This window comes from Hydra vulgaris, chromosome 12, assembly GCF_038396675.1.
Source record: "Hydra vulgaris chromosome 12, alternate assembly HydraT2T_AEP".
Classification (NCBI taxonomy): domain Eukaryota; kingdom Metazoa; phylum Cnidaria; class Hydrozoa; order Anthoathecata; family Hydridae; genus Hydra; species Hydra vulgaris.
The window spans coordinates 68262501-68287117 of record NC_088931.1 but is presented as its reverse complement, the minus strand read 5'-3'; the positions used below and the strand labels follow the sequence as shown (position 1 = coordinate 68287117).

The following is a 24617-nucleotide window of genomic DNA, read 5'->3' as shown; positions in this document are numbered from 1 at the left end:
TGGACATCAATTGGAAACTAAAGCAATGATTTTAACAAATAAGCATACATCTAAAATAATATTGCTGACAATCATATTAAATGATAAGTTCAAAGTTTAAATAGTTCATAAATTTTCTTTGCTTGGTGCTATTATAAACAGTAAATAACATTTTACCTAACACATAAAAAAAGATAAAAGCAAAAGCATATAAAAAATTCTTCTCAATAACTAATATAGTTGGTTTAGCCTTCAAAGTTCATTTAGAATTCTTCAAAACATTCATTCTACCTAACTTTTATTACTGCTAAAGTCTTTTAATTTACTACATAAAAAATAAAAAGAAGTAAAAAAGCCTTAGCAATGATATGATTACTATATGATTTTATTTTCACTACTCAAAATTAATAATCAAAACAAAGATATTTCAAATCAATCAACAACTTAAAGCATACAACTTACAAAGTTTTTATCCTTGATTTTTATCCAGAGCACAAAAACTATGCAATAAAATAATTTTTTACAAGAAACCAATGAACTCATTCAAACAATTTGATTTTATTAACCTTGATAACATCAAGTACAATACTAGAAATAAAAAATTTTTAAGCTTCAAAGTATTCAACCAACATGATGCACAGTCATTTAAGTCTTTTTTCAGCAATATAATTAATAAGCATTGCAATAACAATATCAAATTAGCACCAAAAGAATTTAGTGATCTATTTTTACTGAACAACATTAACTCAATTGTAGCTCTACAATTATCAACAACATTAAGTTTGATGTCAATATAAACAGAATAAACAACTATATTGACTTTTATGTAAGTGAAAAAAATATAAAAAAAAGGAAGACTAGACATGATTTAGATTTTTTAGCATCTTTTGTTTTGTATTTATAATAATTTATTGTGCTACTTGTAATTTATAAAACACCAGATAAAAGACATATAAGACTAGGTGAATAAAAATAAGCAATTGCTTTTACTCAGTAATTGTTCAGCTTAACTTAAATAAAAATTATAATTAATGTAAAGTTTAACAATTACTCTGCGTTTTTGGAGTAAATTTGAGCGATTTTGCTCAAATTTTTGTTCACGTAAAGCTGATGAATTACTCCATAAATGGTGAGTAAAAGCAATTGCTTTTTTCTCTCCCCAGCCCATTATAAATAAAATAGTTAGCAAATGTATATATAGAGTGGTTCTACAGGTGTTTTTACTGGTGAACTATGAAGTCAAAATTTCACTCAATTTGAACATTCAAATTAAATATTTTTCCACAGACAAAACTATAAGATATTTAAATTTCTTGTCTTGGACAGGAACAATGTGCGATCGCACTCTGTAACTGATCATGCTTAAATTTTTTTTTCTTTACGATTTGACAATGGCTGTTTTTATGTTTAAACAATTTAAATGCAATAAAATAATTGTTATGTTAAAGCATGTACACAAAATGAGTGTGAATGTAGAAAAACAACTAAATAGAGGTACTCATCAACTTTTATTTAGAACTAAGTATTAATTTTAATGCAATAATAAAAGAAGACAAAATATTTCAAAGAAATTAACTTTTATGTCATTTTGTTTATACCATCCCAGCCAGTTAGCTATAATGATATAATGGTAAATCAGGTGAGAACACATATATATTATTATATGATGTAGTAAGAGGTAAAAGACGTTTTTGTAAACACTCTTTAATGTGTATTTTACCAGAAAATGTATATTTAGAAATGTAAGGTGTTGATTTTTTGTCATATCTGCAAATAGCTTGCCAAATCAAAGCAATTTTAGCAAACTTATCATGTTTTGTGTATTTAACTTATCTGCTTTCCTCTATATTTCTACATTATAATAGATAGCACCAGGAATTTCCTGATGATTGTACTTCATATTAGTTATATCATATTGAATAATTTAGAAGTTTTTAGTAATATACTTGTCATAAAACTTTCTTCAGCAGGTTCTTGCTCTTTTATTTTGAATTTCAAAGCGGTTAGGCACTTTTGTGATTTAAAAGCTTGGAAAAAATGTTTATTTTGAACTTTTACAACCAAACTATGAGAAAATTCTTATCTTTTTCCGCATTCCCTTGGTGAGAGGCTTGGATTATTCATAAATCTGTTAACCAGTTTTATATATTGAAAAACCTCCTTTTCACCATTACCAGATTAGCATTTAATCGATTTTGTTTTGGAAAAATGTTAAATAACTTGACCAACAGTGTAGGGAAATATTTGCAACTTTTCTGCTATTGAATTGTAGCTTCTTGTGCAAAATATATTTTCTAACGTCTTCTTTGTCATTTTTAAAACTTATTTTAAGCTAAATGGGAAAACTAACACATTTTTTTAAAATTGTTAAATGTTGCCAACAAAATACAAACACAATTAAAAATATAATACTCTTTCACATTTATTTTGTGAACACGTTTTGTGATTAATTTTTAATCCTTGATCTTTTCTAAAGTTTTTATTTGAGGCAAAGGCTTTAAATAAGATAAAAAATTAATCATAATGATTGTTTAAAATAAATGCATTTTGTTTAAATTAAAAAAATAAAGTTATGTATACATTTTTTTTATGTAGGCATGATAAGTTTTAACATTTGAAAATATTTTTCCATGTCTTTCTAAAAATCTTTTAAACAATTATTTTTTGAAAGAGTCTTTTTATGTTACTTTATATTATGAATGAGCTAAAAACTTTTTGTGACATGTTGTTTAGAACGATTGTTGGAACATTTTAAATAAATTTTACAAGAATGTAAAATAACTTTTTTAGTTATATAAGCATGTATTTTGTTAATTAATGTAAAAGTTTTGAAGTCTATTTTCATCTATTACGCTGGTGTAGATGTATTTGTAATACATAGTTTCCGGTTTAAAATGTTGAATGCTCGATCTTCTTGACTTATAACACGGGTTTTACTTGTGTCTCTTATGACAAGGTGTTTTTATGACAAGGTAACTTATTCTATTACTTCCTAATGAGAGTACAGCTCAGAACCATAAAACTCAGTTTTATGGTTCTGAGGCCGGTTGGTAATCAGGTTTCCCAAACTCTGTGTTAGCTCTCAGAGAGCCTGATTCCATCAACAACTGCAAAATATCAGAGTTCTAACTACTAAGCATTGTCAAGGCCACATTTAGAGCCTTGTGTTACGGCTTTGGGTTTAAAAATAGTAATGAGGCAATTGCCTAGACAATTAAATAGTGTACTATCTGTGCTTTGAGTCAAGCTCTTTACCCAATTTAAAAATGAATAAAGTCAAAAACTATAAAACACAAAAAACCATCATCATCACAAAGTTCTCTAAATCTATTATTCACAAATATTTGTGGTCTTCAAAGTAATTTTTCTTCAGTTAAGTTTCATCTCTTGAAAACTTCACCAGACCTACTTGCTCTTTCTGAGACTAATTTGAGTTCAGCTGTCTTATTTTGTGATCTTAGTGTTGATGGTCAACTTTTTGGCCTGGGCATTTACATTCGTAAGAATTCACCCATTTATCGTGAAACTAGGTTTGAATCCACAGACTATTATTTTATGTGATTTTGTTTAGCACCACTTCACTCTATCGCCTTTCTGTTTCTGTTTCTGTACTCTCCTTATCTTAGACTGCACTCTTTTTGAAGTTATTTCAAATCAAATTGACCAAGCCCTTTCTCGTCATTCTTCAGCCAAAATCGTTGTTATGTGTGACATTAATGTTTATCACACTGAATGGCTTGGTTCTAGTGTCAGTGACTCTGCAGGCATTAAGCCCACAACTTTTTCTTTTCTCAATCTCAAAAACACAAATATTCAACTTTCCAACTCACTTTCCAGACAATCCGAATCATTTACCTTCTCTACTGGACTTATGTTTTGTTTCTGACCCTAGTCAGTGCTCAGTTTCTCCACATTCACCCTTAGGTGCTTCTGATCATGGTTTGATTTCTCTAAAACTTTTATCTCATTCTTCTTCATCATCAGAATTCTCTTATCATCTTATCATTACAACTATCCTAAAGCTGACTGGGACTCTTTCTATGATTTTCTTTGTAATTTTCTTGGGTAGAAATCTTTTGTCCTGTTGACAAATGTGCTACTTATGTAACTTCTGGGATGGAATTTTTAATTTCCTCTTGACAATTTCAATTCAAGCCTCACTCTTCTCCATGATTTTCCTCTTGTTGTGCTGCTGCAACTTCCAATTGTGCTTCAATTTCCAATCTTGACCATAACTTTCATATCCATCAGCAAAACAATTGTCTAGAAATCAGACATCTGTTTACTATTGCTAGAAACCGTTATAAAAAAGTTTTGTCTAACGCCAAAGCCCGCTATTCTCCGGTCAATCTGAGAATAGCGGAGAATCTTCAACAGTATCAATAATAAGGGTAAATCTGTTATTCCACCTCTCTTGTATGGTTCAGATTTTATCACCTCACCTAAAGACAAGACCTAGTTGTTTTTCCAGCCTGATTGTTTTTTCAAGACAGCATCTATTATCCTTATTTTCAAAAATTCTGGAGAGCTATCTGATTTGTCTAACTACCATCCCATTAATTTTCCAACTATCATAAGCTAGGTTTTCAAGTTTTTAATTAACATTTACTTAATCACTCATCTTGATTCTAATAACTTACTTTCTGATCATCAATATAGTATTTAATCTTCTGGCTCTACTGCTGGGTTGTTAATGGTAATAATTGATATGTTTTATTGTGCATGTGGAGGCTAAGGTAATTGCTCTTAACATTTCTAAACCCTTTAATAAAGCATGGCATGCTGGTCTTCTTTAAAAGCTCTCCTCTTACGGTGTATAAGATAACTCCTTTAAGAGATTATTGAATTCTTCCTTACCAATCGTAGTACTAAAGTTGTCTTTGATGGGCAGCACTCTTCCTCATATTCTGTAACTTTAGAGGTTCCTCAAGGTTTTATTCTTGGCCTTATACTTTTTTTAAATTACATTATTGATCTCCCAGAATTTCTCATATCTAAGGTGACATTGTTTGCTTATGGTACTACCATTTTTTTTTGTCTTGATAAATCTTTATCTCTTTAATTCTTTATCTCTATAAATCTCAAATCTTTCCTTTTGTGGATTACTGTTGCCATATCTGGAGGAAATCTTCAAATGTTGCCCTTTCTCTTTTAGACAAGATGCAAAAACACATTGTAAACATAGTTGGACCTGTTCTTGCAGCCAACCTTCAACCATCATCACATCGTCGCAATGTTGCTTCTCTTTCTCTTTCTCTTTAATTAAAAGTACATTAATATATGCTGAGCTAAAGAGCTTGTGTCTCTTGTGCTATTTACTAAAAATCATTCTCATGTTACTTATCATTTAATTAAGTCTTATCCTTTTCCTAAGTGTTCTAAAAATTCTCATTTGAGCAGTTTTTTTCCTCAAACATCAGTTCTTTGGAATTGGCTTCTTTCATCTTGCTTTCCTGATTCATATAATTTGCAATATTTTAATTAGTCTGTCAATTTTTATCTTGCTCTATAAACTTCATCTTTTCTCTTCCAGTAACTTCCACCTCTAATAGTGGTTGCTAGTGCTTTATCTATAATTTCTTTAAATCTTTTAAACAAATGTTTTTTTATTTAACTTTTATTAAATTTTGTTTAATCTTTAAAAAAAATTTTTTACTTTTTATTACGACATGAATAAGTTGCAACTATTTTATTTTTTTTTAACTAATTTCATTTCTATTTTAAAATGGCTAAGTTATTTTTTTAAACAACTATTTTTTGAAACACTTTTTAGAAAAGATAAGTGTTCAAACAATTTAAAAATATTGTGTATAACATTTTTTCATAATTTAATTAAAATTTGTTTATTTTGTAAACAATCATTATATGTTATTTGTTGCTTAATGTAAAAACATTTAGCATAACTTTAATAAAGCGTTTAAAAAGATAAGTTTTAAAGTAATTTATTTCAAACGCGATTAAAAGTATAACAAAAAAAAGAAAGTATTTTTTGCTTCGGCTTAAGGTTTTTTGAGTTTGATTTTAGAGCTTATTAACATTCTATTTTGATAGGTTTTGTTTTCTTTTTTCTTAAGTTTTTTCTTTTTTTATTTTCTTCCTAGTTTAGCATAGTGTTTCTTTTTTCAGAATGGCGCTCAACCAAATGCTAGTTCTGACCATGCTAATAATTCATCTTTTTGACAACTTGACCACAAAGTGTAATATATTATTTATTATATAAATATCTATTATATATATATATATATATATATATATATATATATATATATATATATATATATATATATATATATATAATAGATATTTATATAATAAATAATATATTACACTTTGTGGTCAAGTTGTCAAAAAGATGAATTATTAGCATGGTCAGAACTAGCATTTGGTTGCGCGCCATTTCTGTCCAAGTTTATATATATTTATTTATATATATATATATATATATATATATATATATATATATATATATATATATATATATATATATATATAATAGATATTTATATAATAAATAATATATTACACTTTGTTTCATCTATAAAGAGTTATTTCTCTGAGAAAAGAGAACTAATGTGACAATAACCATATTTTTAATTTCAGTGTTTGCTGAATACACTTTTTATTTAGATTAGTGGATATTTCATTATTACTTAACAAAATATTTTATCTTGTACAAATGTGGAAGTTTTGTTTTTGTAAACTAGTTATGTTTTAATAATTTATTTTTTAGGAGTATCCTGGTAGCTATGAGTTAGGCCACTCTCCTGTATTATCGATTCTAAATACTACAAAAGTTGGCAGTCAGATTAAAATTGTTAGAAAAGCTAAATCTAATACTGATACTAGCTATATGGCTGTTGAAGTTTATGGAAAGCGTTTAAGTAAAAATTTGTTGTTATTTAATCAATATCTTTTTATTTTTTTTATTAAAAGAAATCATTATTCTTTTAATTTGAATTTGATTTGTGTTTTGAATATTATAATTTAAAGAAAATGAAGTTCTTTTAAATAATAAAAAACTCATAAAGCTTTAAGATTGCAATTTAAATTTGTAATATGTACCCTAGAGAAAAATAATTCTGTTAAGTACTTAATAAAGTGTATTTGTAAAATCTATTTAGTTACTAGCTCTCTAGGAACTTATTTATATTGGTCTGTTTTACTCAGAAATTAGTAGTAATACTTGATTTATAGTCTGCACTTAATGAGAATAATGAGTTTAACTTAGAACTTAGCAAAAATAATCAACTTTTTTATTCAGTTCTTAGTTAGATTAGCAGGTTTTAGTCATAAAACTGCTTTTAGTCAATATACTTTATATACTTTAGTTTCTATTATAATTTTGTATATTTTTATTTAGATCTTAATTAAAATTAATTACTACCCAATTTAGGTTAATCAAAAATAATTAGTTAAAGGGTTTTAAAAAATTTTTTATGAAATAAATGTGAAAATAAAAATAAAAAAGTTTTGGTTGGTTAAACTAGATATTTTTACTAGTGGTATATAATTATTAGATTAATATATTATTAGATTTTTTGCTAATTGAAATGTCCACAAAGCGTATCACATTTTATCCTATGTCTTTTTGTATGATTAAGTTTGTCAAAATATTTTATAGAAATGAAATTTTAAATTTTTTAAAAAGATCAGCATAAGCACAAAATATTCAAATAAAAACTATTTTGAGCTAAAACTTATTATAAAGCCAACAAGTTTTTTATTACCATTTGAGGTAATTTATGAATGATTTGAATTTATGAATAAATTTATGAATGTTTTAAAGATATTTTGGATTGTTACTTTATTAATTTTGGACATTAGGCAATAGATATTTATTGACATTAGGCAATAGATATTTATTGAACGTAAGGCAATAGCTATTTATTTGATAGGCAACCAGAAATTTTAGATTATTAAACATTTATTGTGAATATGAGATATAGTGTGATATTATTCTAATTGCAGATTATTTTGTGTATTTTAGATATTACTCTAGTTTTAAAGTTTTTTTTAATTTATTTATGTTGATGCTGCAACAAGCATTGTTAAAATAATTGAAATAACAATGGAGAAATGTATGTGTTTTAAGTCAAATAAGTTAATGAAAGATTTCTATATAAATATTTTTAGAAATTTTGTTTTCAATCAGTATTTCAAATAGTATTTTAAGAAAAATTTTAGCATATAAAACATTCATCTTGATATAAGAGAAAATATTGACTTAAATACAAACAGCTTCAAATCTTTCTTAAACAACAAACAACAATTTAAAGTATTTCAGTAAAACACTGGAGAACAAAATGTTTGTAATATGAGTACATTTTTTTAAAGTTTGTTATTTTAGATTTTCGGTATTATGATATTTTTTGATATTTTTTCTAATATAAATAATTGTAATTATAATTATTATAAATAGAATAATTTCAATTGAATGGGTATAGAAATTAATGTTTCTTTAATACTAATAGGTTTTGTGAATTATGAACTTGTAAAAAAAAAATTTAAGCAATGAGATAAATAGATCTAAAATAGTTGAGTGTACAATTCCAGCAAGTATAATCATCTTAAATTTACAGATATTCTAATAAGCTACAATGTTTTGTAATTTACTTTCTTTAAACAATTATAAAAGTTAGTTATATATGAATTTATTTAATTTTTTTTTACTTTAATTTCTAATTTTTATAAAATTTCTATTATCATTAAAAATTGTTTTAAAAATTAAGATTTTCTATTAGGGTATAAAGGGTGGCGAAGTAATGAATGGAGCCCTTTTTTCATTTGCAATTACTACCTTTGGAACATTTTAACTTTAAATAAATTTTTTTTGTTATACTTAATACACTTTTTTAGTTTATTAGAAATCTTTTGTTTTGTTTTAAATTTACTTCTTAGTTACTAGTTTACTGCTTGTTTAATTTATTGGTATTGTAAATTATTGTAAATGAATAAAATCTTAAATCAGTTTATCAGTTGAAAACAATAAAATTCACCCTTTAATTGTGATTACTTGACAACTACCTACCAGATTTTTGTATTTTTTTGACACAATGAAACTAATTGAATTAGTAATAATATTTCAAGATTTTTTATTGAATACTTAGACCGAAACTGAATATTTTTGCTAGTACTTGACATCATCTGCTGGATCTTGTTTACTTTTTTTTTAAGTTTTTGAAGCTGCTATTCATTTTTTCTTAGAATCTTTTATTATCTGAAACTCTATTTCTTGTTTTTAGATAAGATTCCTTTTATAATTGTCTAGTAACTTTCAATAACTCACTGCTTAGAACAATTAGTTGAATTTGCTTTCTTAACCACATATTTGGTGCCATTTTATTCATACTATTTTAAAGACTTCTTGGCTGGATAGTAGCCAAATCAGGCCAAAATATTGTAGGAGTATCATGCTTTTTCATAAATGTCAAAAGGTGTTTCTTTATTTATTCTTTTGTATGCAAGTTTTAAAGTTTTTAAATTTCTTTTTGCCTAATTTTATCCATCATCAATGGATCGCTTTATAAATATTACAAACTTTTTTCGATTAAATATTTGTTAACTCATTTAATCCGATAACAATGATAACCAATATTTATTACCTTTAGAATCAAACAACAAAGCATAAGTTTCCATGTGCAAAAAAATTTGAAAACTTGTCGAGTAATTTTTGAGTAATTAATGATTAAAGGGTGCTGATAAGAATATATTATTTATTATTATTTTTTAAATTTGTTGATAAATAGAATAGATTTTTTAGATTTAATGAGCAGACTAGATATTTTTATATTTTCGTTATTTGTTTGATTTTTTATTTTTATTTGTAGTTGTTGTTAACAATATTAATAACAGCAGTTAATAATATAGCAATTAATATCTTAGATCAAAAAGATATTTTGTGTATTTTTGGCTGTAAATGAATTTTAATATGTAAATTAAAAATAAAAATAACATAAGTTTGTTGTTATAAATTTTGTATAAAGATTTTTTTTAAAAGGTCCACTATTATTTATAAAATAGAAGTATAGATATTCAGTCGCTAGTCAAATCTAGGTTGTTTAGGTTGTACACAAAAATAGTTGATTACTTTAAAATTTTTATTGATAAAATGTTTAGGGCTAACATACAAACAAAATTTTAAAAAGAACCAATTATTTAGTGTAAGTTCCAATGAAAAAAGTGATTTTTTAATGATTTGGGGCAGGTTTTGCTCTATCCTATGTCCCTTTATTTTTTTTTCAATTCTTTGAGTCTACACATTGGAAAACAGCCAGTCCTGAAAACTGTTATAAGCCAGATATTCTATAATATTAAAAGAAAGCATGGCATTGCTACATTCCATTATTGTACTGTTGAAATGTATAAAACGTTTGGATAGATTAGGAATGGAATCTAGTTTTTTTCAAAAAATTAAGATTTTGACACAAGCTCTAGATAACTACTATACAGTGGAAAAAGTAGTCAAAGAAAAAAGTTGGAACAAATAAAACTATTTAAACTATAATTAAAGATCTAGTATATGTTAAATATCTCTAGTTGATCATGTTTGCACTACAAGGCGACAAAAATTGATAAAGTTATTATCTGTGTGGGAATAGATAGTGGCCAAGGATCATAATGAATGTTTTTAATAGAGAAGTTAATTTTGACACTAAAAAAAAAGAGAATGCTGCTGTTAACAAAGTTCTGATATCGGTATTTGCCAAAAATGTTAGCTAAAACCATAACAATCTTCAAATTTTTATAGAGGAAACAAAAATTAACTATTTAAAGTTCAACCTGGTAACAAATTCTAAATTAATTAACATAATTGTGGGTTTTTCAGGAAATGAGGTAAAATATTCCTGTTTATTTGCAATGATGATAAAAAATAATCTTGAAGAACTGAGAACCTTTAATACATATTAAACTTGTATAAAAGCCTTGCTGAAAATGTTTCCAAAAAATGTTCCATGTAACTTCACACGAATATTATACATTTATGTATTCTGGTTGAGATTGGTAAGATGTATGCACTTGATATAGTTAATCTTTTAGAGAAATTACATTATAATTTACATCATGTGATTTAATCAGAGAAAACTTCTCAGAAAAGCAGTAGTGGAGTACTTAAGTCATCAAGTTTTGATTTTATTTACTTGTAATTTAAACATATATTTTACTATAATTTATACATTGTCTTGTACATTATATTATACCATTTAGTATTACAGATTATATTATATAGTATTATTATAGTATATATATTATACATATATCTATATATCTACAGATGATGTTGTTTTATACAACATTACAGATTCTGTTTTACTTTACGATACAATATGATACGACCATCTTTTAAATGATTTTCTTATAGTTACGTACACCAAAGTATTTGTTTTTTTTAATAAGTAAAGATATGCATCCAATGCTATCATTTGGTGTGCATCTTATCCTGTGCTGGCCTCTTGGGTGGAAAATAAAGTTTAATGACCAACTCTATAAAGCTAAATATTTTTACAGATCTATATTTAAACTAAATTATGCTATCATTATTACACAATATTTGTAAAGTTAATTAGTATTGTTTTCAAAATACAGTTCTCTTTTTCTTGATTAGAAGTCTGAAACTGTCTTATGCAAGTTCTCTTCATGGTCTATGTGATATACATCTCTTTTATATCTCACCCAAGTTTGTCTAAACTTAGATTAAATGACTTCTCCAGTTTGTTCTGCAAACCTGGCTTAGCCCCATTAATTTTTTTTTCTATTGGGAACAATGTGGGCTAACGTGATATGGACCTTCCATGTTATGGGTAAAGTGTAGTTATAAACTTTTGTAAACTCTATTAATAAACTATAAATCCTTAAAACATTTATGATATTAACTTTCAACAATCATTTTGAACCACTAGGTCTCTAAGATTATACAATATCTGTTACAGTGTATCCAGTTTTTTAGATATTCTGTCTGAAAGGTCAAGATTTATTAGAAGTTGCTTGAATGTTTTAAAAGAGATTTTCTGGGTTTATTCTTTTTCTCCGTTGTATTCAGGACAACAAACTCTTATCATCAGAGGTTGTCCACCGGTGACTAAATAAAATCAGTCGACTGAATTTATTTGTTCTATAATCATTTTTTTTTTAACAAAGTATTAATATCTGTTTATTAGTGTTGTTATTGACTTCAACTGAATCAACTAAAAGTTGACTATTTGAATGTCAAAATTAGTCCACTTGTATCAATTGAATAGTCAATTTAATCAACAATGGACTTCCTACTATTCAACTAAAAGTCGATTTAGTCAAGTAAAAATCTTAAAATCATTATATCTTTTCATTCAATTTAACTTTTCCATCTCTAATTTTTTGTTTGTTCATTTAATAACAATTGTATTATAATTATTACCTAGTTTTTTTAGTTTTCACTTTTACAAGTTTTATATAAGTTGTAACATGTTAGCATTATTTATACCTAATTACACTTTCTACTATGTATTTCAGACTGATTGTCCCATTGTTGGAGCAGTCCTTCTCTCATATTGTTTTGCTCCGTTATTATTTAAATGATGGCATAAATCAGTTTATCATTTTTATAACAATTTATTTCAAAAAAATAAATTGTTCCTATACTTCGACTAAATCGACTTTTAGTCAATTAACTTTTAATCAACTTTAAAAATTTAATAGTAAATTTTAGTTGACTTTAGAAAATATGTTAGTTGATTTAGTCAACAGTCGAATTATTTAATACTCGTAACAATACAACCTGTTTATATTACCTATTATCAAGTTTTCTAAAAAGTTAGAAGAGCTCTGATCATTCTCATCTGTATCAAAATCAGACTTGTGCTTATTGGTCCAACTCCAATCAATCTAAGCGTTAATTATACAGAATTGACATTTGATATACATCTTTATATTTTAGCAGATGTTTTAATGTTATATTCTAACAGGTGTATTTAACTTTAAACTAAGAAAGTTAAATACGCCTGTTAGAATATAACATTAAAATATCTACAAAACCTTTCCTAAGAATCAAGCCTTCTTAGGAAAGGTTTGCGGTCACTTGCCTTATATGACCACACATTTAATATTTTGTCTTGACAACTTGACCATGGCTCTTTGCAAGTTTTGATAATTAGAGCATTTAAAAAATGTGTTGAATAAACAAATGTAAAATTAAAATTAACAAACCATAGACTGTAAAAAATATGCAAAAAAAACCATGGCCAAGTTTTAAAAAAAAATTGTTTGTGTTATATAAGGCATGCAGCCGCATGCCTCTCCGAAGAAGACTTTAAGCATGTACAAATTAGTTTTGCAATTTCCACATATTAAAGAAGGATATGCTTCAATTTCTTTCATGTACCCAGAGTATACATATGTCTGTACCAATTTTTCAATACTATCTTGGACTGCAATGAGATGTTATTGGTATTTTAATTCCTTATTAAGTTAAAAAATATTTAAATTTTAAAGCATTAAATGCTAAAAATTTTAAAAATAATCTATTCAAACAAAACATAATAAAAACTTATACTTCATTAAAATTTGTACTAGATTATTTTAACCCCCTTCCCCTTTTCTAAAAATGCATCCAAGAACTTTTTAATAAATTTTTAACTTTTAAATAAATATTTAGGTGATGACATTTTTGACATTTTTTTTTTTTTTTTTTTAAATAAAAACTTTAATTAACTGTAACTATTATACTAAATTATTAATTAAATATAATTACATATATTATACTAAATTATTAATTACATATAATTGTGTATATTTATAAATTTAGTCTTTTTTTAAGGTTGTGGTGATGTATTTATTCCAGCTTTAGCTGAAATGTCTTCAAAAGTAAGCTATACAATAATGGATGCATATATTGATAGCCCATTTACATGGTGTGCCTTATCTAATGATAGTAAACCATACATAATAATTGAGTTGAATCAAGTTTTTGCAGTGTCAGGTATTAATGTGCAAGGCGATTCTAACAATGATTCATGGGTAACAAAATATCAAATTTTGTATGGTGTAGTTAAGTATAAAATGAAAAATGATACGGTTTGTACATTTTTATTTTATTTTTTTACCTTAGTAAAGTTATTTCATTTTTTATTTCATTTTTTTACCTTTATAATTTTACACGTTTTAATAATTTTGATAACAATTCCAGTAAATATAATATTTAAAGACTTGAACAAATGCTACTATCCTGTTTTAATTATAAAACAGCAAAGCATTTAATCAAGTACAAACAGGACTTTGTTTAAGAAAATTAATAGCATATATAATAGTAAATAAGATGCTCAACTGTATAATAAACCACTTAAAAGGTTGAAAACAGCATGTTGTACAGGAGACGCCAATCAGACTGGCTTCACGTTCTTAGTGGGGTTTCTCAGGGCTCGGTTCACTGGCAATTACAATTTGTAATTTTTATAAACAACTTGGCATCACAAATCAAATATAATCCAAAACTTTTTGCAGATGAAACAAAAATGATTGGAATCATCAAAGACAAAAATGGTATGATCAGTTTGCAAAAATGACATCAACTTTATATCAAAATGGTGTGAAACATGGCGAATTCTTTAAATGAGAGCAAATCTAGAGTAATTCTACTTCTAATAGGTAAATGGGCATCAATTATCGAAAGTAAAAATTGACAAAGACTTCAGGGTGGCCATAGCTCCTCTAAAATCCTCTTTTTTCAAAAACCTCCTCTAAAATCATTATGCTCTAAAAAGTTAAAAATGTGATTAAATCTACTCTTTAACTCCTCTTTTTTTTTTATTACTTGATTGTAGTATAATGTTCAAAATTCTCTTTTAAATTGGTCTGCAAAACTAGTTAACATCTGAAATGAGAAATGGGTTTTAAAAAATAAACTTAGCAAATCCATGTCATCTAACAAAAAATGACATTGTTGACCCTTGTCCAAACCCCAGTTATGTGGAAACATGGGTGTTAAACCTATAAAAAAAAATCCTCAAAAATTCTCAATTATTATTCAAATTTTTGTAGTTTTACAATTAAATGCAAAATCTCCTCCAAAATCCACTAATATCCACTTTTTCTTATAAAAATTTTGTGATCACTTTGGTAGTGATTATCAAAAATAGAATTTGACAAAGACTTAGTAGTAATTTTAAGCTCTGATAAGCAAATCAACTCTATAATACAAATGTCGAATCACATATTGGGTCAGCTTAAAAACTCAGTCCAATACCTTATCATTACCACATTTACATTGCTCTTCACATCAATGGTGAGACCACATCTGGAGTATTGTGCTTCCATATGGAATCCAAATAGAATAAAAAACATCAAAGCATTTGAGGCAGTCTAGAAAAGGCCAACTAAGCTAGTATAAGAAGTGAGTTGTAACATACAAACATACAAGGAAAGGATCCTCTGCCTTGATCTGACAACACTGGAAGGCAAGTAAGAAGAGACCAAATACAACAATTCAAAATTAAATATGGACTAAAGCATAAGGTATGAACATGGTAAGCATGTTCATACTTATGTCAAATGAGATTATTTTACAAACAATCACAATGTTAGAAGCTGATGAACAAAATTATCCCAAACGTTTGGTTTTCAAGTTGTTGAGAGCCTTGTTCTTGGACCATAGAGCCTCAAAATCCATAACTTATTAATTCATGTTATTAATAAAATCTGCAATATTAATACTCTTTTCTGTTTTGATTATTTTGCTATTGATTGATATTGGCAACTCTATCTGCTCAACAATCTCTTGTTCATAGACAAGAATAAGCTTCTTTTTTGGTGTAAACTTTCTATACAACACATGGGAGATTTTGATTTGATGTTCATTATGCTCAAATACTTAGAAATTTAGATGGAATTTAGTTTGTAAATGGCGGTGCACAGTGTTTTGCAAGCATCTGTTTTGCAGACTTCACTTCATTACTTTTAAAGAACAGCAAAAAAAAAAAACTTTGCTGCAAAATAATTAAATTATTTTTTGGAAAAACAAAGAACTTAATTACTTTAAAAGTTTGCTTTTCTAGGAGAATATTTTATTTGAATGATTTTATGATTTTGTTGTTGCCTTTTAACCTTGACTTATAAAAATTACCCAAATCACTTCTTTACTTAATATAAGCTACCATAAATGAGCAATTAGATTTTTCAGTGATGATATTATGCTGATCCATGTTTTGAGAAATATTTTTTAAGAGAGAAAAACTGTCTAATTAAGAATAAATATAAATTTGTACAATGCTAAATTGTATATAGCATTTTATTTCTACAATAGCATTTGAAAACTTTTTTGAGGAAAATATTTAAGAATTATTAAGAGCATCGGTCTGAACCTCTGAAATGTTGTATGATATTAAAAAGTTTTTCTGTGTTATAATCACTTTTTTATTTTTTGTGAAATACTTTATGGCTTTTACCCATAGCTATTGTTCCTACTTTTTCAACAGAATTGAGGTAATCCATTTATACCTACGTTTTTAAATACTTGTATGTTTGTGTTTGCTGCCTTGTGAGACTCAGACCAATCAAAAACACCAGCTTTCACATGCACAACAGTCTTTATCATAAATTATCATATCTACACAGTAAAATATGAATAACTTATAAAAAAAAAATTAAGTTCATTTTCGAAAAGAGTTATGCCAGTAAAACTTAAAAATCTATCAGTTGTTGGTATAATTAATTTTTTGTATAAGTGTGATCAAAAATCAATCACTTGGAATAATAAAAAAACTAAAATAACATAACAACTTGCTTAATGGGCATTGCATCACACGTTGGATTTGGTTTTCTCTTGTGGTTTAAAGGTTTTTCTCCTTGTGTATTGTATTGTTAAAACTTATTGAACTTAACTATTGAACTGATTTATTTTTAAATTTTTATTTTTAATAATAATTTTGTAGTTGATTACAAAACCATTTTTAATTCTTTCAACATCCATATACTGATTGTTTGACAATGCGAGCATATCACAAAATACAATTCAAACTCCTAAATAAAGATTGGTAACTTTTATGTCCATCATACATGACTGTGCTATTACTTATAGATTAAAGAATTATTTTTTTTTTGTTGTCAAGAAGCTATTACGTTTTAATTATTAAATATCTGATTTAAATGCCAATCATTAAGTAGTTGCTTTAAATGTTCTCATGAAATGTTTTTTTCATCAAAAAAATACAACACTACAAAGAACATGTTGAACTCAGAACTTCTCTCCAACAATTCGGGGATTCTACAATTATTACCATTATTAATAACCATTATTACCATAATTAATCACCACTATTATATATATGTTGAGGAAAAGTTACCATTTAAAAAGCTTTCTTTTCTATAGTCACTTTCTTTGCTTTCATATGTTTTTATATTTTAGTATTCTAAAAGAATTTTTATGGTTTTTTAATTTTTTATTTCTGAAAATAACATTTTTTAATATATAATTAACTGGTCTAAAAAATTAAATTTAAAAGAGACAAAATAAAGGTGTATATATATATATATATATATATATATATATATATATATATATATATATATATATATATATATATATATATATATATATATATATATATATATATAAAGCGTGTACACGAAATAAATGTGAAAGAATAAGCACATCATTTTTTTTCAGTGGTTGTATTAAAATCTTTTTATTTGTTTTGTATTTAGTTTATAACATGTTGTGGTTTCAAAAAAATATGTTTTTGGATTTAACTTGAAATTAGTTTTAAACTACGATTCGATAGCAAAATCGTTGCAAATACATCCATACACCATTAGTCGTGTTATTCAATGTTTTTCTCAAACAAAATCAATCAAATGCAAATCGATCAAATGCAAAAAAAATGGTGGAAGAAAGGAAGCTTTTAAAGGTATAAAACTAGTTCGAAAACTGGTAAACAGTTTTAAGAATAACCCAAGCCTTTCACTAAGGGAACGCGCAAAAATATATGGATTTTCTTATAATTTTGTTGCAAAAGTTAGAGACAAACATGGTTTTCATTCTTTCAAAGCCCAAAAAGTGCCCAACCATTCTAAAACTCAACAAACAAGTGCAAGAACCCATGGCAGAAAGTTGTATGACAATTTTATTTCTAAAAATTTCTGTATTATTGAAGACGATGAAACTTATATTAAATACGATCATCAACAAATTCCTGGTGCTGTTTTTTATGTTGCCGAATACAGAGGAAAAGCAGATAAGAAATTTAAATACACAAAACATGACAAGTTTGCTAAAAAAGCTTTGATTTGGCAAGCTATTTGCAGTTGTGGCAAAAATCAGCACCTTATATTTCTAAGTCCACACTTTCTGGTCAAATATATGTTAAAGAATATTTTCAAAAACACCTTGTACCTCTCATTAAATCACACAATAACAGACCTGTGTTCTGGCCTGATTTAGCTTCAATTCATTATTGTAAACTAGCAATGGAACGGTATAAAAAGAATAATGTGAAATTTGTGCCTAAAACAGAAAACCCTCCAAACTGCCCAGAATTGAGAGTTATTGAAAAGTATTGAGCTATTATTAAAAAAAAAATGAATAAAACAAAAAAGCTTTACAGAAACATTAAAGGTATTAAAATATCATTTAAAAAAGCATTAAATAGTTTTGTTTCTTATTCTGTGCGCAAGCTTATGGGTACCACTAAAGCAAAAGCTCGAAGTTTTATTAGATTCCCACAGGAATAATTAATTTTTTTTTTAATGTTTGATCTTCTTATATTGTTGTATTAAAATTATTACTTGGTTCGAAATAAAAATTGAGGAGTACTTTTTTTTAGTTGTTTTTTTTACTTTCACATTTACTTCGTGTTCACACTTTATATGTATATATATATATATATATATATATATATATATATATATATATATATATATATATATATATATATATATATATATATACATACACTCGCATTTATATATATATATATATATATATACATTTATATATATAAAAACATGTAGATTTTTTTATGGTTAAATAGTTGCATTTAATTTTTTTTGTTTGAAATTTAAAAATGTTTAGTGCAAGGAGATGCAATAGAGATAGAAACTCATTTTTTTCTAGAGGTTGTGTAGACATAGTTAACTTTAAAATATGTTGTATACATTTGTAGCACACTCAGGTTTTTAGATATTTCATGACTAGAAGAATTACAAATTTTGTAAAAAATTGGGCCTGTTAATGCAAAGTGAAAATTTAATTTTTTCAAAAAATCAAAAATGTACTTTTTGTTACCCAACTTTTCAGCTAGTCAGCATACAATTTAATAAAAAAATTTTCTTAAAATGTTAACACCTCTAATGTATGTCGTTTATTAAATTTTGTATTATTTATCTTATATTAACGTTTGTTAAGTTTTTTTTCAATATATTTTATATTGTTTGTTTTAACGATTTGTTTAGTGTTTTGAATTGAAACTTCGGATTAACAAAAGTAAAGTTTTAGGAAAACTTGTTATCTTGTTTACCACATAATATTTTGTCATCTTGATATCTTTGATACTTTGATACTTTTCTTAACACTTTAATAATTAATTTCTTAATATCTTTAATAATTATTATTACTTTAATTTCTATTATTTTAATATCTTGCTTTACCACTTTAAACTATTTGAAAATTAAAATTTGAATTCAGTTGTTTACTAGTTTATTTGAACCTGCTTTCGCATTATATTCAATTAAATTTTTTTTTCAAGTTTTTTTGTTTTTTTATTTACTTATGTTTTTATACAATAGTTTAAATATATATTGAAATCATTTATATTCAATTTTATTCTTATTAAATTTAAACATTATAATTAAGTTAATATATAATAAAATCTACATTTTACACCAATATTAGCATACTTGCTGATTCTAATGTTTCTAAATATGTTAAATTATTCTGAAATGGAAGTGATTGATTTCGAAAGTAAACATGATTCACAGGGCAACACTTGTTGCATTTTTAAATAAAAATTTTTAGGATAAAAGTTCAAGAGTAAAAAATTTTAAAGGAAAATTTAACTACTTATTATTAATAATTTTTTTTTTTAGAATTTATACATTGGAAGTATAGGGCGCATATTTCCTTATACTATTAACTGGTTTCCAAGTTTGTACCTAGCAAAGTATATAAAAGTAATGCCTAAATCTTGGAACAACAATTGTTGTATGCATATTCATGTTAGAGGATGCAATAATTGTAAGTTGTTTTTTTTAAAAGTATAGAGTGATAATGAAATAAGTACTCCCTATTACTATATTCAGTCCCACCTTAAAATGACTCAAATGAAGTTATTATAAATTTAAGATAAATAATAAACTAATTAAGTTAAGATATAGTTAAAAAGTCTTTAATTTTTTTATTGCTTAACGAGCTTAAATTACAAAAAAATATTTTAGTTAAAATCTTTATGATGTAAATAAATAAACTACTGCTAAAACTTTAAGGTAGCAAGAAAAATAACCCAAATAGGAATTTGTTACAAGGATGTGTCTTTAGTTATTTAAGTCATGCATGATTGCATGATTACCACACAATGTGGTATATAAAAATAGCAAGCACAATAAAGCAAGCAAACTTACTATTAGTTAACTTAAGCAGATTAACTTTGTCAATGCAAAGTGACTATATGGTTTTCTTAAAAGGTCAGTAGTGTAAGATAATCTAAAAAGACAAAAAGTAGAGGGTTGTATATGTTGCCATCATATTTTTTTATTTATACATTATATTGTTAATCATCATTATTGAAATATCAGCTGTATAATGTTGAGGGCTTGCAGTTATCAGCTTAGTTTTGTTTTAATTAAAATTCACCAGCCACTTTGAGCATCAAATTGTCACAGAAAAGACCCACATTTAAGATTGGCTTTCTGACCTAAGTGATAAAAAAATGGCAACTTTTTATTAAGGCATAAATATATAATAATATAAACAGCAAATAGAGCAAATAGAGAAATAAATTGTTGCAAAGGTTACATAAAAAAATTATGTTTATAATGAAAAAAAAAACATTTTTATTGCTGAATCAGCAAAAATATGCTTAAAACATCACTTTTTTAAAACGAAGAGTTTGAGTACATTTGTTTTTAATGAACTTTGGTATACATACAGGATATATATAAAATTAGTGTGTGAACTTGTACAAACTTGAAACTATTTTTAGATTCATAACGACGGCTCCACACATTTAGAAAATTTAAGCAATAAAAGTTATAGAAAATCATCCCATAGTTTCTTAAATACTTGAAGTATTAATTGGGTTACTGAAAATTTCATTCAAAAATTATTGTGTGTGTTTTAAGTATGAAAAATCACAAACAATAAAAAATATTTTTAAAATAGTCATTTAGAACAACTTTCTACTCCTTGGCTGTACTTTTTACTTTTAATAAATCCCTAGCACCTTCTTGATAAGTTATACATTATCAGTTGATTTTTTTTTAAATAAAAATTTTGGCCCAATACAACCAAAGAACTTTGTTGTTAAAGGCGTTACTAAGGGTAAAATTTTGTACATCTTTTCAATGGTAATAAGTTTTAAAAATTTTAATTTAAAAAAAACAACATGTAAAAGTAAAAATAGTAAATTAAAAAAATAAAAAGTTTTTGTAACAGAACACCGATTTCTTTTTTAAACTAATAACAAAAAATTTAAAAAAGAAACTTGAAAGGTAAGATTATTATTATAGATGAGAATTATCATCGGAATAAATATATATAAAATCAATGAAATGATCACCATTATAAGTACCATCTGTATACAATTATCTCAGTAATTGAAATGGCTGCCATCAAGCTTATATTTTGTCTTCTGTTAGCTGGAACCGTTATATATACTTACGTGTTTATTGGAGCATATCCATAATTAGATGAGGTGTGGAGGTTTAACCTTATTCTTTCCAAAAAAACTAATTTTGATGACTCTGTCTTAAATCAAGACTTTTTATATTGTTCCTTTCTATGGAACCAGTGATAAACACTTTCTTGTTATTTTCATTACTTTACGTTGCCTAGAAACAAATGTCTGAGACACATGAAACCCAAATTCAGCCAGATTATCACAGCTTGTGTTATCTCTGTTTATCATAGTGCTGATTGTGTTTCTTATAGCAGACTTTTCAGAACACTTTAATCCTTTTCTATTATTAAGTTCAGAATCTGGTATATTAGCGAGAATTTTGTTTGTATTTTTCAAAACACCGCATAAAATACATTATATTTCTGCATAAACTAATTTATACTTGCATATACTGCATATACACTATACTGCATAAAATAGTTTATATTTCCACATAAAATTATTTATATTTCCGCATAATTTAATTTATATTCCGCTCATTTAGATGGTTCAGATCATAGTACGCTCTGAACCATCTAAAGAACAAACTGAATACAAACTAGTGTGGAGACACAATTGCAATAAGCATGCATTTTTTTTTTCCTGGCAATGATTTTTAATGTTGGAAAACGAGCTATATAATGGTAAGAGATTTAGAAAAGTTAAAATTTCAAGTTATATTTAATCGAAAATCATGTTTATTTTCCTTGATCTGCTCTAGTTTTTTTCTTATGTATTTCTTTTGCATTTATTTCATTTATTTTCACTGCTTATGGCAAGTCAAATGTGTCTTAAAGTACTAAAGTTTGCATGCAGAAAATGTTGACAAAATTTATACATGATTTTTTTTGTAATTATATAGCACTTCATGGTTTTGGGCAGATAGGCTTGTTTTTAACGAAAGATGTATATACATATATAAATGTATTTAGAAAAGAAAAAAATAAATATTTTAGTGTGGTTTTACCAAATATCAATGTTTTCTTAATTACTTGGATCACAGAAATAGGGCAACTGGTTGAATTTAAACAGATTAGCTGATATCACCTGTACTGAAATTAGACATATTGTTACACTAGTTCTCATTTGTTGCCATAAAAACTTGCTGCTGCTAACTATGTGTGGTTTGCTAAGTTCAAATGCATTTAAACTTTTAATAATTAAAATTTTTTGGTCAGCTCTGAATTTCAATTATATATGTTTAAATTAATATAAATACATAAATTTACAAAGAAAAAAACTCATTAAAAAATATAATTTAACATTTGTCTCTAAATAACTTTGTTTTAAAGCTCTTATTTTATGTGTACTTTAGAAAAAAGCGCATCATGAACCAGCAGTAGTCAGGCTGTATATTTTTGTCACAAAAAGCATGATAGTATATAACATGCTAATTCTAATGGATACACTCACACTGGTTCTTTCTCATTTTTTATAAAATTTCAGGAAACCTGTCCATGTGATTATGAAGAATATAGTTTTATGATCATATAGACAATTTAAGTAACCTCAAAGATCACCTTCTTTGGAAACGCAAAGAAAAAGGCAACAAAACTGAATTAGTTAAAGCTACTCTGCCTCCAAGGAAATAAAATGATAATGAGGTTTAATTAGTTGCATCAATCTGGAAGCAAATTGAATAATTAGAGAAATTATTCAATTAATGATGCACAGTAACTTGTTTTTGACATTAGCTGATGAAATTGAATAAATGTCTTTAATATAAAATGCGCTCAAAGAATTCAAAATTGTTACAAATTCTACATTCATTTGGAAATATTTTTTGCTTATAAATAAAACTGAAAAAACTGAAAATGTTGTTATATGGTTGATGTTGATAGTGTGTCATGATATAGAAAAAGCGTGTTCCAAGTTAGCTGTAGATATATCAAAGGAAATTAAAGCTGTAGAAACATCTCAGGCAAACACCTGACAAAACCATAATACACATAATTATTCAAGAAGGCTAAACAGACGAAATTGTGTATACTCTATTGAAAAATTTGCTAATAATATTTATGCAACTTACAGATCAAGAAAAGTACATAACAAAAGCTTCTCCATTCCACAAATTGAACAAGATCAAATGAAAGTTGAGATTTGTTGTGAAGATTTTATAGATTTCAGAACAAGGAAATTGATATAGACACTTTAGATAATGAAAAAGTAAATTTTAGTAAAACCCAAAAATTTGGCTTTAAAAATTAATTGATTTTTTCTGTTCAGCCATATTTTTTGGCACATATGTGTCAGCTTGTTGTCTAGGGGTAGCGGCAATGTTTGAAGATGCATTGAATAAGATCAGAAAATTTGCTATTGAATCCAAAAAAGTAGTATATATTCAAACATTATAAATCTAAAAGTTTTTTATAAACATTACATCATGCTGAGATTTCACTTTTTTGATGATAGAAGATTTTCATAAGAATGCAGAAATATATCAGATTTTCAACCTGCAATGTTATCAATGAGTGAAATCTACTTTCAATGAATTCAAATAAAAATAGAAAATAAGAACATTCCAGTAGGTAAGTTGGGATTGAATTTCTTACTGACCAACCAAAAGTGAAACATTTATTGCTGCTTTAGTTCTGGGTGCTTATTCACGTTTATGCAAATTTACAGTGGTAAAGTAAATATCATAAACTTTGTAACTTTTCCTTAAGTTCAAAGATACACAAAGTTGTTTATATTTAAAATCCCTTTGCACACCAAAGCTTATATAAATCTTCAGTTTTTACTTACTCAAAAGTTATAAAAAATGCATCCACAACATCTTTTTAAAAAATTATTAGCTGTTAA

The 24617-nt window shown here is 26.0% G+C and overlaps 1 protein-coding gene across 1 annotated transcript in view; it reads left to right on the top strand.

Annotated features, from left to right (window-relative positions):
• LOC136088951 (receptor-type tyrosine-protein phosphatase F-like) overlaps nucleotides 1-24617 on the top strand; it is a 145575-nt gene that overhangs the window by 61897 nt on the left and 59061 nt on the right. The window contains exons 5-7 of the mRNA XM_065814235.1: nucleotides 6710-6860; nucleotides 13769-14025; nucleotides 20029-20176. Coding sequence (XP_065670307.1) covers nucleotides 6710-6860; nucleotides 13769-14025; nucleotides 20029-20176 — 556 coding nt within the window. The remainder of the gene's footprint in view (nucleotides 1-6709; nucleotides 6861-13768; nucleotides 14026-20028; nucleotides 20177-24617) is intronic.